Source organism: Dermacentor albipictus, chromosome 5, assembly GCF_038994185.2.
Source record: "Dermacentor albipictus isolate Rhodes 1998 colony chromosome 5, USDA_Dalb.pri_finalv2, whole genome shotgun sequence".
Taxonomy (NCBI): Eukaryota; Metazoa; Arthropoda; class Arachnida; order Ixodida; family Ixodidae; genus Dermacentor; species Dermacentor albipictus.
Genome location: NC_091825.1, coordinates 163,863,995 through 163,880,433, shown reverse-complemented (window position 1 = coordinate 163,880,433; position 16,439 = coordinate 163,863,995). Strand labels below are relative to the sequence as shown.

The 16,439-nt window shown below is 47.3% G+C and overlaps 2 protein-coding genes across 8 annotated transcripts in view; one reads left to right on the top strand and one right to left on the bottom strand.

Moving 5' to 3' along the window:
* LOC135904019 (protein DENND6B) overlaps window positions 1-6,635 on the top strand; it is a 101,528-nt gene extending 94,893 nt beyond the window's left edge. For 2 of the 3 annotated variants that reach the window (XM_065434566.2, XM_065434564.2), the window contains one exon: window positions 6,496-6,635. In XM_065434566.2, the coding sequence (XP_065290638.2) occupies window positions 6,496-6,621 (126 nt within the window). In that variant the 3' untranslated portion in view covers window positions 6,622-6,635. Of the gene's footprint in view, window positions 1-1,875; window positions 3,495-6,495 lie in introns of those variants that run through there. The other variant, XM_065434565.2, reaches the window with a different exon arrangement.
* Window positions 5,138-10,001, bottom strand: nito (RNA-binding protein spenito). Of its 5 annotated transcripts, none has more exons than XM_065434562.2 (2): window positions 9,850-10,001; window positions 5,138-8,888 (listed from the first exon to the last, which is right to left on the bottom strand). In XM_065434562.2, the coding sequence occupies exon 2, from the start codon at window positions 8,818-8,820 to the stop codon at window positions 6,946-6,948; it is 1,875 nt and encodes a 624-aa protein (XP_065290634.2). In that variant the 5' UTR covers window positions 8,821-8,888; window positions 9,850-10,001; the 3' UTR covers window positions 5,138-6,945. The 5 variants fall into 5 exon arrangements, with proteins under 5 accessions (XP_065290634.2, XP_065290632.2, XP_065290631.2 ...); XM_065434560.2 differs by having other exon boundaries at window positions 9,469-9,982; XM_065434559.2 differs by having other exon boundaries at window positions 9,472-9,982.
* Between the last annotated feature and the right edge of the window lie 6,438 nt (window positions 10,002-16,439).

Genomic DNA, 16,439 nt, shown 5'->3' with positions numbered 1-16,439 from the left:
TCCTGCCTGCTCGCAAATAGAACTTGTCAGCGTGTGTGTTTGAGGGAAAATTAAAGCTTTTCTTTTTTTTGCCTGGTAATTCTATAGCCGCTCATCTGCCATTGTCAGTTTTTTAAGACATCGCTTAGTGCGTACTTGACCCTTGTTCCCCGCCAACTATGTATTAACAAGGTTTTACTGTATTTAATAGGGCCTGCATGCAAGCACAATTTACACACAAGTACTAACAGCAAAACTCACGCCACAAAAACAGGAGAACAATAACATTTTCCAGCCAATGAGCATATTTGTCTTGGGGCAGATTTTTTTGTGGCATGCTGCCGATTGAGGAGCCCAGTCATTGAGAAGCAGCTGATTCACTCATGTGGGCAAGTGGGGCGAGAAACTACTGCCCTCTCTGAACCTTGCAAAGATCACTGCTGATCCCAGTTGTGACAACTGCAGCGAAGAGCAAAGCTGTCATGCGACTGCCACTGTAGAGATGCCAACATTGTCATGTATGGTTGCAAACCACCTTCCGCTAATGCAGCCATACCTTTACAGGCCAGATGAGGCCTGCGGGCTGCTTGTTCAAGATCTTTACTCACCAAATGGAACATGTTTTCCTAGTTCATTGAGGTTCGATTTAAAGAGGTGTTGGCTTTCTGTACAGTAAGTATTGTTAATAGCGGTGCTGTTTCTTTTGTTTGTCTTTGTGTCAGCTGCCTCCTTAAAAGCAGCTTTGACCAACGGCATCCTTACTCACACTACTTGTGAAATGCAGCAAAGTTCATTTCTACAAAGGTCTTTGGACATGACCAGTGCAAATATAGATGTCCTGCTATAATATGAATGGTCCACCATCAAAGTCCACTGGGTGCAGAGTTAGTCGCGACCAACAAGATCACCACTCACTCTACTTGCACTAAATGTCCACCCACATTCCTTCGACCCTTGTTCGATCTCTGTAGCTCGAAACTGTCTTCCCTGACACAACACATGCTCTTAATCCATCCATGTGTCTGCTCCATTTCTCCAATAATGTGCTAACTTAGGCCTGTTGGTACATCTCTGGAGGAAACGAGTAACAATGCAAACAATGGGACGCGACTCGGATAAAGAGCCGACTTTTAACCAATGTATTAGTGCATACACAGCAATATATACAGGAGCTTGAATAGTAGAAAATAACAAAGTAAGAATACATTGTCGGTCGGAAGATAGCCACGATGAAGAATATAAAAAGAGCACAACTAAATGGCTGCAATCATTCACATGCAAGATATGAGAGTTCCTTGGTGAGGAGTGATATCGAAGGCATACTCACATGCATTTGGCTCCTTTTGTCAGTGCAGAAAGCCTCATATATCTCACGTGCACACTGGTCACCGTAATGCCTTAGTATTTTCCACTGAGTAAATAATGCATGACAACCAGAACGGGAGCTATGCGTGGCTAGGTGTCTGCTAAAGCACCCCTTCATTACGTTGAAACGTTCTTCGAGGCGGTCATTTACACAGCGGCCAGTTTGGCCAATGTAGGATCAATGCTATCGCTCCTCGCCAAGAAAATCACATATTTTGCACGTGGAAGATCGCAGCCATTTAGTTGTCCTCTATTTATATTCACCGTGGTGATGTTCCTGACAATGTGTTTATACTTTGGCATGCTCTCCTCTCACTCCTGCCTATTCAAGCTTCTGTGTATATTGCTGTGTATGCAATAAAATATTGGCTAAAAGTCGGTGCTTAGTCTGTCTCATTGATGTCCTGTTACCTGTGCTGTTACTTGTTTTCCTTCATTTCTCATATTCGCATAGCACCCTCAACAATGTGCACTGGTGTGGCTTGTTGATTTGTCAAGGATGCCGTAACTTGAGCAGAGGTTTTTCTCCAGGGGCTGCTGGGGTGGCCCTTATACCTCCCAAAACTTGGGCTCGGAGTGCAGCACCTGAGGAGCCTGTGAAACATTTCCAAAGTGCTCAAGCCCCGCATCTGCAGTGGTTGCTCACCATCAGCTGCGATTTGTCCAGGGACAAAAGGGACAATGTTCTCAGAGGTGCAGGGATACGGGCACACCGGCTCACAGACTATGAAAAGTTAAATCATGCGCAGGGCAATTTCTTCACAAAAAAGGACTGCATGCATTCATTTAACAATATGCCATATGGCAGCCCATGTGGTAAAAAGATAATTGAGCTTATTGGATAGATTTCCTTGTTATAGCAGTGGTGAAACAAAACATATGCTACAAGGTGTGCACACTACTTTGCTTTGGAATTTTCGTTTGTGCTTAGAAAATGCATGAAGGCTGATTAAAGAAGCGTAGGCTAATTTTTCTTGTCTGTGCTAGATAGCGACACAATCTCAGATATTGGTTCATGCATTCATATAGAGGAATAATCTACTCCAGGTTGTTTTACAAATATGGAAACTGTCTAGGGGAGTATTTGCGTGTAGTTAAGCTTGATTTTTGCTTTTAACTACAAGCTTGTCATTTTTTATACATGGTGAGCACTTCAGTGGACAATTGGCATATAAAGCCAGTTTGTCAAGCAAGATGTTTTGACCAGCGACAACCAGTCTCACCAATCTGAACTAGTCAATTGCAGCTTATGCAACAAAAAATTGACGTTTGATCACTTTGGTGCTGGCCATCAGTTTGTGTGCAGCACTGCACTTTAACCCTGGGGAGGTATTCTGTATCACTTTTTCACATGACTTAGCACAGGCTGCATAGGTGTCTACTGTCATCAACAGCCTTCCCAGTGCTATGCTAAAAGGACAGCATGCTTGTCATTGTGCAGGAATGCTCTCGCCCATCTCGTGCTAGTCATGCAAAGGCAAGGTTCTGACTGGTGTTGTATAAGTCACAGGTCGCTTTTTTTCGTCGGGACGATAGATTGGTTTTTTTACAAGCACTACTTCAGGAGGGCACATGTAACCGGCAAACGGGGGCCTCAGGAGAGCACCTTAGGTTATAATAAAGCAGGCAGCGCAGGATCTCCAGGGCACCCAATAAGTTCGGGCCGCGGAGGCCAAAGCACGTGCCAGGAGTGTACAAGATCGGCTGTCCGTGGTAGCGGACAACCAATTGTTTATACGAACACCCCCTGGCATGCGCAGGGCTCGGCCTGCCCCACGCCACAGACCATTCCGGGTTCTAGCTTTGGTGTCCTGTAGGTGCCACCAATAATGCGAAATAATCACGTTTTAATTAGTAAAAAAAAAACTATAGTAAAAAACAAACAACTTGTGAAGCTAAGTTCAGCACTACCGCACCCCGCAACTTCTGCAACACCAGTCAGAACTTTGCCAGCAGTTCTACCTGCATAAGTGAATGATTCACTTCCTTATATGCAGCAGTAGTTTGTAAGGTAACCAGTGTTTTTACTATAACTACATTAAAGAAATATATTGAGAACTTGCTGGTGGTTAGTTCTTGCTCAAACATATTGCAGCAATGTTGCAGTTCCGAGTCGCATTTTTTTAAATAAAAGCATACTTGTCTGTTCTTATCTGGATCATTCAGAAAATGTGAATAATGACAATTGTATGCCCACTGCCATCGGAGGAGCAAACTGCTACGGAACTCAGCAAAGTCCTTTATACCTCAGTTGCACAGGGCACTGATCATGATCAAATTACTCCATCATGATTGCCTCCTTTGCAAAACCTATACATGAGAAATCAGATTAATTGGATGCAACTACAACCAAGAACTTTCTTTGGGATTGACATATCTTTAAAGGATGCAGGTTAAATATTCCATCTAGTTGCAAAGTTCAATGACAAGGTTGTAAACACAAAAATTTGCTTGTATGTTGTTAGAATGGTGCTCCACTAGACCACATAACAGCCATCAAAAGTATGCAGTGCATCCCATTATTTGGGAAATGTACTACCAGAATAAACTACGCAAACAAGCTCCACACGCCTGTCATTTCTTGCACATTTCGAATAAAGCACAATTCATGTACATTGGCAAATATAGTAGTGTGCTTCTTTTCAGAGTTTATGATGATATTACCATTGCTTTTTGTAATCTTCTCATTGTTTTCAACTGGTTTTGCAAGGAAGAAATTGACAATCTTCATTTTTGTAATTAAATTCTAAATGTTGCACATTAAAAAATGCTCATTTACATTCTTAAGTTGTATTTTGAGGCACATACATAAAACCAGTTCCTGACTGTGCTGTGACACCAAGAATAACTTTATTCGAAGGTCCGGCGAGTTATTCGGGGATTGGAAGAAGATACGACACCATATTTTTTTTTACTGCATGGCCATACTGCACATTAAAATTAAATAAATGCATGGAGCCCTTCTTCCTCGATGAGCTGCATAAGTGGTGTGGTCTGTAGAACTTATTGTTCATAGTTAACAATTTATAGCCTGTTGGCTAGTATGCCTGTATCCCTGAACCTCCTCCAAGAACTTTCTCTCGTGTCCCCGGACACAACCACACCAGATGGCACGCATCCACTGTAGGCAAGGGACCAGAGCACTTTGGGCACTTAGCAAGGTCTTCGGCTGGCAGCGGATCCCAGGTTACAGGAGGTGCAAGGGCTAGCCAAGCCCAAAGTCTTTGGAGCAAGTCATTGTCCTTTGAAGTCTGCTGGGTTCAGGGTCATTGCTGCTAGAACAATATAGCTGATAAGATCACCCACCCCCGTTGCAGCTTGAAAAAACTTCTTCGATGGCACACACACACACATTCACCTGAAATTGTGGCCTCCCACCGATGGCCATTTTGGCATGGCTTCTGCAAAGTTGACATGTGCAGGCCGCTGCAGTGTCTCCAGCTCTTAAATGTTCAGACTACATGCGTGCAGTGGCAATATTCTTCTTGCACCTTGCATCCATGGTACAGCAGTGGAATTGCCTTTGCATTGTGCCTGCAATTCTTTCACTAGTGTGCTAAAAATGGCACGAACCAGCGCCCATCTTGGGGCTCGTGCGTTACCGTGCACATTAGCCATGCAGAACGCACCTAATTTTGTCACCGGTCGGTGTTGTCAGACCACTGTATTGTTCAATTGTGGTATTAACATTTTCAAATATCTATGTTCCGCTGCAACAAGTTTGCTCAAATCTTTTCCATTCGGTGCGGGACGCTCACGGTTCAACATGCATGTATAAAGTCAAGCGAAAAAGTTTGATGTCATGGCCCTTTTAATAAAAAACAATGCCCTTAAACACATTCCAGGTTCAGGTTAAGAAGAATCTTTAGCTTGGGGCCAATTCCAGTTTTCCTATTCAAATACATGTAAAATGCACAAAACCACTAGATAGATTTGAATGAAGTTTGTAGCATTTCAGAGAAAAGTTTAAATTCCAGCGACTTTAGGAAGCAGAGTTTTGATTTCGGGTCTGGAATTGAAGCACAATGTTTGCAAATCCGCAACTGCACCAAAAACAGCTTTGCAGCGCCATAAGCTGCATCCGTTAGATCACCTAAAGGGGACAAACTTGATATATAAATTTACGGGTTGTACAAAATTGTTACAATGTTTACAAGGGTTCTGCAAAAGTCCTACTTGATAAGTGGTACACTTCAGAGCAGTATATAATCACTTTGTCTTCTTTAGGTGTACAAGTAGATGCAGCTTACAGAACCGTAATATAATTTTTCATTGCTTAGCTAGAATTGTAAACTGAACAGCAGAGTTTAAAATTTTTTTCTCGAAGGTTCATGCCCGAAATAAAGACTTGCTAGTCACAATATCGTAACTTTTTCTTTTAAATGTTACAAACTTTATCAAAATCAATGCAGTAATTGCCCCGAAAAATGATTTTGCCAATGTATACAGATAGCAGCCCCCGTGCTAAAGCCTCAAAAGCTTGTTATAGCAAAGCAAATTCTTTTAAGACTAGCCTTAAGCTGAACATCCAGTGACAGAAGTGCTCTCTTGCAGCAACCAGTTCCAGATTCTGGTTAAGCTTTAGTGCCAACTTGTGATGCCAAATTATCTCGCTATTCATGGAAAGCACTTGGTAGTCCTGGGCATGTTGGAAGACCTAGCAGTAACGGTGAATAACAGTGCAAGACCTAAGTGGTCTGCTGACAATACTTGGTGGCACTGTAGGCCAAACGTGTACGTACAGAGGTTTCAGTTCATGGTGAACCCTGAACGATGAACTTGTTGGTCAAATGTGAAAGTAAGAATTCAACTGGGCAACTTTGCAATAGAAAACTGCACTATACATGCAAGATATGCAATGAGCATACTAAAATATTGAGAACATCAGCAAGATGGGGGAAGAAAATAGCAAGGACTTCAATAAAGGTCAAAGTCCAAAATGTATACAAACTGCAATGTAACGAATGAGCTGTCCAAATAAATGAAACATCGTAGGCAACCAAAAGGCGTTGTGCACTTAAAGGGGTCTTCCAATTTTCTTGCTCACACTTGGCATGCTGTACTGTAGTCTAAAGCCCACAAAAAGCGTTGATTTTTGTCATTACATGCACGCATCATGCAAAAACTGACACAAACATGCATTTGCCGCAGGTGTCTGGCGAGAAGGGCAGCCTGCCTGTAACGCCACAAACCATGGCCAAGCTGCGGCAACATGTACAAGCCATTGTCTCTGGACTTCCTGAAGACTTGCAGCAAGTGCTCGCATCAAGTCGGTGACACTGTCCTTGTAAATAAAGTAAAAAAAAAAGCCACCATCACCACCAGCACCGTGTCACGCACACTTATTGGAGCTACTTACGTGCTTCATCACTTTCACACAACACAGGCTCACTGCATGCAAAGCCCCGTTGAAGAAATAACCTGTGCCACAGAAGTGTTGAATGGCATCTTCAGCGGTGGCGGAATGGGCACCGCACACTCAAGAGCCAGCAGGGCCAAGTGCACAGAGAACACACTTCCACCACAAATGGGAGCGTTTATTTTATATATTCAGCAGAGAAAAGAATGGGTGACTGAGGGGGGGAGGGGGGGAGGGAGGCCCTACTTGTCGGGGTTTGGTGCGGCAACCACCAAGATGTGGTCCTCGTCCAAGAGCTTTATGTTTGGGCAAGCAGTGTGCAACACCTTGAGGGCAAAGTCACACGGTGGAAAGGCGTACACGATGCCCTTGGGCACAGTTATGACGCCTGCTGCGTTCTTCTGCTTCAGGTAGCTAACCAGGTTCTGGAGCACCGGCTGACTGGCTTCTTGGCTTCCACTGTCACGACCCAGAGCCACCAGGATGGAACACAGACCTTGCGCTAACCGCCGCTCCACTTCCGCCAGCTTGCCAGCATCTAGTCGCAGCCGTTGGGTAATCCGGAGCGTCTGGTCGCTGCCCAGCATGGTTATGGTTGGCTCTGGAGTGCAAAGGACCATGCGTGCAGGAAAAGCATTGCTCTTGAGCACCAGCAGCCCCTGCCATACTGTGCGCCCACATGCCAGTTCCTGCAAGGTTGTGGCACTCTGGGCTGCGCCATTCTCGCGCTTTGCCGATGCAGAGGGGCTCGGCGGGCTGCGGGGCCGCCAGCTGCCCGGAGGCGGGGGCACGGACACGTAGGATGCTTCCCAGCGCCGGTCGTCGTATCTGCCTGGCCAGCTGGGGTCTGCATAATCTGCCGGCGCCCGGAAAGGCTCCGCGGCACCGGGGTAGGCCGCATACGCAGTGGGGTCGGGGTGAGCGAAGTCCACCCGCAGCCTCTTGTCGTGTCCTCCCAGGGGTGCGCCACGCATCTGCTGACAGGCAGACGTTGCAGCGTCGATGCTGTCAAACTGAATGTAGGCGTGCGAGTCGCCCTTCACGTACTCAATCTTACGGATGAGGCCGAATCGATCAAACTCTCGCTCGAGCAGCGACATGGAGGTCCAAGAACCCAGGCCACCCACCCAAATGCGCGTCGACGGTGTGGCTTTACCGTAGCCGATTTTGCACTGGAACTTGCCGATATACTGGCCTGACATCTCCACTTTGGCGCGGTGCGCCATGTCCAGGTTAACGAACTTGATGAAGGCGTACGCGTTGCCCTGTCCCGGCGGCGGGCGCTTGATGTCGATGTCCTCGACCACGCCGTAGCGCGCGAAGATGCGGCGCAGGTCGGGCTCCGTGATGGGCACTTCGAGGTTGCCCACAAACAGGGTGCGCGTTGCCTTGTCGTCGTCCTCCGGGGGCACGTGGTGCAGGTAGTTCGGGAACTTCTCCTTCTTGGTCTCGTCGCGACGGAAGCGAGGTGGGAAGGGCCGCTCGATGGGCCGCTCGATAGGCCGCATGTCCAGCGGGGGCTGCGGAGGCGGAGGCGGCAGCGGCGGCGGCGGCGGTGGCGGCGGCTGCAGCCGGTGGTGGTGCTCGAGCCGCACCCCGCGGCGCGGCCCCACGGGCGGCGACGGGTGGTGGTGGTGGTGGTAGTCGGGCGGCGGGCTCTGGCTGCGCTGCCGGTTCCGCGGGAGGGGCTCCAGTTGGATGGGCCGTTCGGCGCACGTGGCACGCTGCTTGGTGTGCAGCGCAGACTTGGCATCCTCGTACGACTGGAAGTAGATGTAGGCGACGCGCTCGGAGCCCTCGTGACACAGCTTGACCAGGATATCGCCGTAGCGCCGGAATAATTCCAGCAGGTTGTCGCGCATCTGCGCGTCGCTGCACTTGTTGTTGAGGTTGGTGGCCAGCAGTGCCCTGTACTGGAAACCGCGGCCACCACGGTAGTCTTCGTACGGCGGCAGCCGGTCGGCCGACGTGTCGCGGCCCCGGCGCCGATGCTCCGGCGGCGACTTGTTGGACCGTCGGTCCCGCCGATCGTGATTGCCTCGAGGGCTGTCGTCGTAGCGCGCCATGGACCGCTTGCTGCTTCTGCCGGGAGATTCCCTGCCTTCTTGCGTTTTCATCCCTCACGCACACACACCACGGCCGCTGCGATCACTTCACCCCGTGTCTCAGCAGGAGCGGCAAGACACTGCACAAAATCAACACACAACAAAACACCGCCATCTTGGTTGACCGATTCAACAATGGCGGACACTGCGGCACGGCCGACATCCACCCAAACTCCAATGACCAAGCGGCACTGACTGAGTACACCGGGCTCTAGGACACGAAGCACTGTTAGTACTGAGGCACATTCCAAGTAACGTGCACATGCCAGGAAGAAGACGCGGCCTTAGGGGCCGTTGACGAGGCGTAGGCCTAGCAGTACAGTTGAAACGCGACGACCACCACTGCATTGAACGATCGTGGGCTGTAGGACGCGCGGTGCGATCACAAATTACAACATCTGTGCAACACATCGCGAACAATTAAATGGTGCCAGGCAGTGCGTCATCTATCGCGCAAGCACTTCAGGCGCGCGCACACGATGCCGGAAGCGGCCTCAAATTTTCCCAAGGACGAGGCACATTTTTCCGAGTTACACACGCGCGCACTCACAAAACCATTCTAACGAGAACAAACAGTAGTGACCACTGAACGCACTCGGAACAAGAGTGTTAAAAGCATTTCACTTAAACAAAGTAGAAACAAAACAGCACGAAACACACTACCACTGCGCTTCCTGATCGTCGAGTCGTCGCAGTGCCCGTTGCGAAATCTGGACACACACGCTGGTACGAAGCCTTTGGGTTTTACCCCCCACCCCGTGTTCTTGAAGCGGCGAGGCGATCTAACAATCTGGCCGACACCGGTTAGGCTTAACGGCGCCAATCCTGCAAGAGAAACGTCGGGACAACGGCGGAGGTCAGAATGGCGGCGTAGCAGCAGAATGACTGGCGCAGAGCAACCGTATTTCCCTGGCGCTGAGCCGAAATTTCCCTAGGTTCAGATGAACGCGTAGAATGCAGGGCGGCGACAGGGTCACAGATTACATGCCTTGGTAACGATGACGACTCACGGCACTACTCCGTACACCTTTCTGTACACACCGTTGCATGCGCCGTATGAGGCCGTGCATCAAAGTCGATGAAACAACCACAGAGGAAACCAACTGAGCCTCCGCAGAACAACCAACCCTACAGGCATCCTCTTGACAACCCCTCGACCATAGAGTTTCATATTAGTATACCTAGAGGCAAATCTGGCGCTGCGATCGTTCAACCTACATGGGAATGATGGGAAGTACAGGCTTCGGATTGGCATTCTGTTGACTGGCGAACTAGTGTACAAGTATTTTTTTAAAAGTTTCGGTTTCGCTCCAAGCGCAATTGCTATAACCTGCAGTTGGACAGTGCAACGCAAAGCTCTCTGCGTTTGTTAGGTTGCTCAGAGTGGCGATAGCGCGCTGGGCCAGCGACTGGGACGATGCTTGTGTCGCGGTGTGGCGTCGAAGCCGTGACGAGAAAGCGGCGGCATCGTAAACGTTGAAAGAACATGTTTTGAGCATTTGGACCTTTGTTTGTTAAGTGTGTCAGGTTGGCACTGTAGCGTTACGTGCTTTATGAAACTTCAGAATAGAACAAAGAAGGCACTACTGATACAAGACATATACAATTGTACTTCTAGTGGCTTGACAATCAAATTTTATTGAGGGCTTCATTATGTGCTCGTTTATGTGCTCATTGAAATGCGTGTTTTAGGACTTTGAGAACACAAACTTACTTGTGGTAGGAAAGATAGCTGCTTCCTAGCTGTAGTCTAGTGTCGCACAATGGGTACCCGCAAAGCCACGCTGTAACGCTTCGGAAGCGGTACGCCAATATAAAATATGATGGAGCATACTCGTAGGAGGCCACTAGCGTCCTGCGTAGCACGGCAGCAGATGTGCTTAAAATTACATGAAGGCGTTCAGCAATTGTGACAGCCGACGAAACCTTTCGAAAGAGCGAGAGAGTTCGCAAGTGCCTGTCGTCTGCGAGAAAAGTCTCGCGTTTGCAGCGAGCAGGCGTCGTAGCAGACGACACTTGTAGAATTCCTCTCAAGGGCGCAACGCCTTGTCACAATACAACATTTTTATTTCCAGAAATACTTGATGAGTATTTTTATATAAGTACATGCACGGTTGTTTTGCTGTTGCAAAAATGAATAAATAATTATTCTTTGGCGTTAAATTGGGAACAGAATCGCACAAGTATGCATACCATGGCGTGTCCTGCTGACAAACCATAGTAAACCATGCTTCCATCTCAACGTCATGCAAAGTTTATGTAGCGTGTTGTGCATCATATAACATACTGCGGAAATAGAATTAGATTTTACGCGATAATATTTGAGTATAGCGTTGTTTACTGCGCCAGAAGCAAACGCCACTAGTCTAAAGACCGAAGTCAATCCTAAGCCTGTACTTCCCATCATTCCCATGTAGGTTGAGGCGACGCTCATGAGAACCCCCGTAGACGCTAGCGCCACATTTCCCTCTAGGGTATTTTTAGAAACTCTATGCCCTCGACTGACTATTGACTCGTTAGCTAGCAACCCTCTACATGCCTGAGCAGATGGCGCTGGCCACATAGACATCACGGGTTGCAAAATCAAGCGTCCTTCCTTTCCTTAGATCACTATCAAATTTGTTTAGAAAACTTTCTTGATCAGTTATGTGTAATTTACATTATTTTTGCATGCTTGCAATAGGCTGTGCCGACGCATGAAGTCATAATTGTTCTCTTGACAGCTGCTCGACAGCAAGGGAGCGGTTATGGCAAGGAGAGCAGCGCCTACAAGCAGCAACCTAGGGGCAACTAAATGACTCATCATCCTGACTACTTGCGGTAGTCAAGTAAGTCAAAACACCATAAGAAATGCTGCATTGGTTAAGCGTTCTTCAACTTTATATTACTGCGACAAAAGTCTTAGCGTGTTTAAAATTTTTGTGGCCTTCGAGATGGCTGTTTCAAAACATGGCGTTTCTGAAGTCTAATTTCTTTCACATGTAATCAGAAAACGCATGGCCTTCGAGATTGCCTTTTGTTGCCCAAAGGCACGATATGATGACGTGAGCCATCGGGTTGCGATTAGTACGGTAGCTAGGGCGTGGATTACAACATCGCCTTTGCTACTTGCAACTGATTTTGTCGCACTCTGATGTCACCGCACAGCGACGACTAATACCTGCGCCACGACTATGGGCGCGACCTACTGAACTTCATACGTGCACAGATCTTTCTGCTCCTGCACGCTTGGTCTAGTTCGCCCCTCTTGCCGCTAGGGACAGAACGTACGAGTAGGGTGGCGCTAGTTATAACCTGTTCGCTGTCGTCTGCTTCTGCGATCTGTGCAGTACCCGTGCTGCCATTTCGGCAGGCAGAAAGCGCTTGTATTGGCAGTAAATGAATAAATTCACAAATATAAAAGGAAAACAGAAATTTGCGGATGCTTTGCGTTTGAATAGTGAAACTAGAAGAGGAGGAGCGGTGCAAGAAATGTAAACAACGAGCATAAGTGTCAGCTGCAATGCTAGATCAACGGCAAGAAATTTCCCTTTCCTAGCCTCCGTAAAAAACTGGAAAAATTGTTTTAAAAGATTCATAGGGTAATCTAGCTTTTCTGAGTTGATAACAGATAGCCTAATGTTGTAGATGACATTAGGATTTACTGCTGTGTGCCGTAGTTAAAGGCAGATGATCTGGTAAAAGTATTCACGAGTAAGTCCTCCGCCCGATATGTGCAATAGATTGATCGATTCTGTTTCAAGGAAAGGTGAGCATATCTTGTTTTTAATGTCGTTGGATGTGTAGCTCAGTAGAAAGCTTGCAAAAGATATCCCAATGCTTTAAAGGAGCCCTGGGATCGGAACCCGGCCACGGCGGCCGCATTTCGATGCGGCCGAGATGCGAAAACACCCGTGTACTTAGATTTAGGTGCACGTTAAAGAACCCCAGGTGGTCAAAATTTCCGGAGTCCCCCACTACGGCGTGCCTCATAATCAGAAAGTGGTTTTGGCACGTAAAACCCCATATATTATTTAAAGGAGCCCTGAACCACTTTTCATCTAAGTGTAGAAAACATTTGAAGTCAAGATAGGCTATTTCAGAACCACTTCGCTGCAAGATGTACTTCAATGCGTTCAGCAGAAGCGGAGTTATATCGGCAATCAAAGACGGCATCAGCTGTGCTCCCCTTCCTCCTCCAATGCCTTGCACTGCGAAGGCTACGCCGGAAACGTCACCGTAGCGCGCAGTTCAAATTTCCGATTTGGTGCCTATATATTAAAGGAGGTTTATTGGGGTTCGTAGCGACCGCCGGTTCTACGATGCACCGAGCACAGTCCCCGAGCTCGAGCTTCTGCTGCGCGCTTGATGCTGCCGATGCTGCTGACCCAGTGTGCTCGTTCGTTATCTTCCTTACAATGGCCCCGCGGAAATAAAGGAGCCATCCTGGTGACTTAGTTTTCTGGAAGGGCGGTAGAATGGTGATACGGCTTGAGACGCTGAACATGAACGACTTCGCGGCTACGACGTCGCATGTCGGACGGCGGCGTTAGCGGCTCAATCAGGTAATTCACGGGTGGAGTTCTCTCGAGAACGCGGTATGGCCCGTCATACTTCGCAAGGAGTTTTGAAGCTAGCCCAGGCGTGCGGTGGGGCACTAACAACCAGACGAGAGCGCCCGGGAGAAAAGTGGGAGTCGAGTTCTGGGCGTCGTGAACGGCTTTTTGACGGTTCTGGTCGTCTGAGGTGAATCGACGGGCCAGCTGGTGATATTCCTCGGCGTGTCTGGCGGCTTCCGAGATCGGCAGGCATTCGGATGGGTCTGGCCGGTAGGGCAGAATGGTGTCGATTGTGTGCGAAGGATGACGGCCGTAAAGAAGGTAAAAGGGTGAGAATCCGGTAGTGGCCTGAGTCGCGGTGTTGTAGGCATAGGTGACAAACGGAAGAACGAGGTCCCAATTAGAGTGATCAGGTGAAACATACATGGCGAGCATGTCACCAAGAGTTCGATTAAAGCGTTCCGTGGTACCGTTAGTCTGTGGGTGATAAGCAGTGCATTTACGATGAACAATAGCGCATTCAGCAAGCAGTTGTTCGATGACTTCAGATAAGAATGGCGCGGCCTCTGTCGCTTATACACACACACACACACACACACACACACACACACACACACACACACACACACACACACACACGCACACACACACACACACACGTATATATATATATATATATATATATATATATATATATATATATATATATATATTTAGCGCGGCATATACATGCCGCGCTAAACGTAAGCCAAATGCGGCTATCCTCAGAGAGCCGCAGCGCGCTTAGCCACTAGACTCGTAGCGGCAGCTCGCGGCGGCCGCGGTGTAGCCGAGCGCAGCGACCAATAGCAGCCGCGTGTTGGAGAGTGCTTTATGACGAAATAAAGCACACAGAAAAGAGCGAGGTTCATGGGGTTTTCGAAACGGGAGCGTTTGAGAGAAAGGTGACTTCGCGCTCCGCTTGCGAGCTCCGCGGACCACGTACGACAGCAGAACTTGGCTGAGATGTCCACAGCTGCGTATGCTACCCGCGGACTATGTTATTTCACCAAGCCCGAGGGGTGGTTCAGGGCTCCTTTAGAACGTGCTGCACTGCAGGCCTTAAATCGTGTCGCGGAACTCTCTTCAAACTGTAAAGCTAGCTTTTCTGCGTGGTACGGCGGCAGCACCACGGTGGTGCTTAAGATAACGTATACAGTGAAGCTGTGTGCGTAATTCTCTTTTTGAACTCACGACGCATTCACGGACAACTTTTAAGTGTTAAAATGAGTGGTAATCGTTCTGTCGTCGAACATTACGGTGGTTTCAATTTTCTAAAGAGCGCAGAAGCGAATTTTACAACGTATACAATGAAACTGTTGTGTACGTTACGAACTCTCTAAAAAATGTGACTTATAATATTTCTGCCTGAAAAATACAATAGGAGCGGCTATTTAACGCTATTTTAGAGAGCAGTGGACTACACGCTCCAACATTTTTTTAGGTTCGGCCCGTCAATTTTTGGAGCCAAGTGACCGATCAAAGCCTTGTGACATCACTGTCACTCTGTTAGCGAAAATCATCAACCAGATGAGCAGTTCGTCACAACACAACAGCCGCCGTACTAATTACAACGCCGCACCAGTCAACCGTAGAGTAGCAGACGATGAATGGATGGGTGGATGGATGTTATGAGCGTCCCCTTTGGAACGGGGCGGAGGGTTGCGCCACCAAGCTCTTGCTATTATACTCTATAATGTCCTACCTTGGTTAAACAATAATAATAAAAAAACACTATGAACTGCCACAACCAAATTTTTTGATCCCCTATTGCGCACTGTGCTTTTGTGCGTCTCCGTTTCTTGTCGTTTCCCTACTTTTATTCCACCAATCCTCCAATCGCTTCTTACTAATGTTTACTTTTCCATTGCTGTCGCTGAACCCAAGGGCTTCAAGGATGCCATTGGTGCTTAAATCGATCGCTGGGTAGACGTTTTCACATTCTAAGGAAACATGCTCCATAGTTTCCCTAACTACGCACCTTTATAGAATACGCACCTTTATAGGTGCGTATTCGAAGGCATGCCGATCTCGCTTCGAAAAGTAATGAGCTTCCCTTTGAGTTATCATAAATTGTTTCCTTCCTGATTTCGTTTTTTCCTCTTGAGTAGTTACTCATGGCAGGTTTATTTTCCATTGCCGCCACCCATGAAATGATTTCGGCTTCTCTGACTTTCCGCTTGACGTTCCGTTGCTGTGCTGCCCACCCTACAGGCCGCATACTTGCTGGCAAGCTTCCTATAGTTATTTTCCTCCATTGTGAATCAATGCTTTTCCTGTACAGATACCTCAACTCTATCCCAGCCCATTTACTTTCTTCCATATTCCTCAGTCGTTCTTCATACTCAATTTTACTGCGAGCTAGCGTCCCTCACTTCAAAACTAGTGCAGCCCATATCACCCTGCACAGCTTAATTCATTTGTAGTCTTCCCGTGAGTCCTGATTGAGTCCTGATTGTACCACTTTATTTATTTATTTATTTATTTATTTATTTATTTATTTATTTATTTATTTATTTACCCACAGCGCCACAGTGGCATTACAGTGGGGGGGTTGTCCAAACGAAAAAAAAATAATATTACAATGGCAGTCACAATGACAATGCAAATACTTCAGTGTTAGTAATATTAACAAGAAATGAAGATAAAGCATTCCATTCTCTAACAGTCTGAGGAAAAAACGACATCTTGAACATATCGGTTCTTGAGCTGAATTCACGCACTTTATGATTATGATCAACCCGCTCGGATCTGTAGTGTGGATGAAAAATGTACTTCTCCCTAGGAATAGCAATCTTACCGTAATATATGTTATGAAAAAATTTAAGCCTTAGCTTTCTTCTTCTTACTTCAAGGGGTTCCCATTCTAATTCCTGTTTTATGCCAGACACACTAATGTATCTACTATAATTCCCAGAAACGTAGCAAGCCGCTAAGTTCTGGATTCTTTCTAATTTTTGTCTGTCAGTCTTTGTCGGCGGGTCCCATACAGTACAAGCATATTCCAACGCGGACCTAACATACGTTTTAAATAGTAAATCCCTAGCGTCTTGC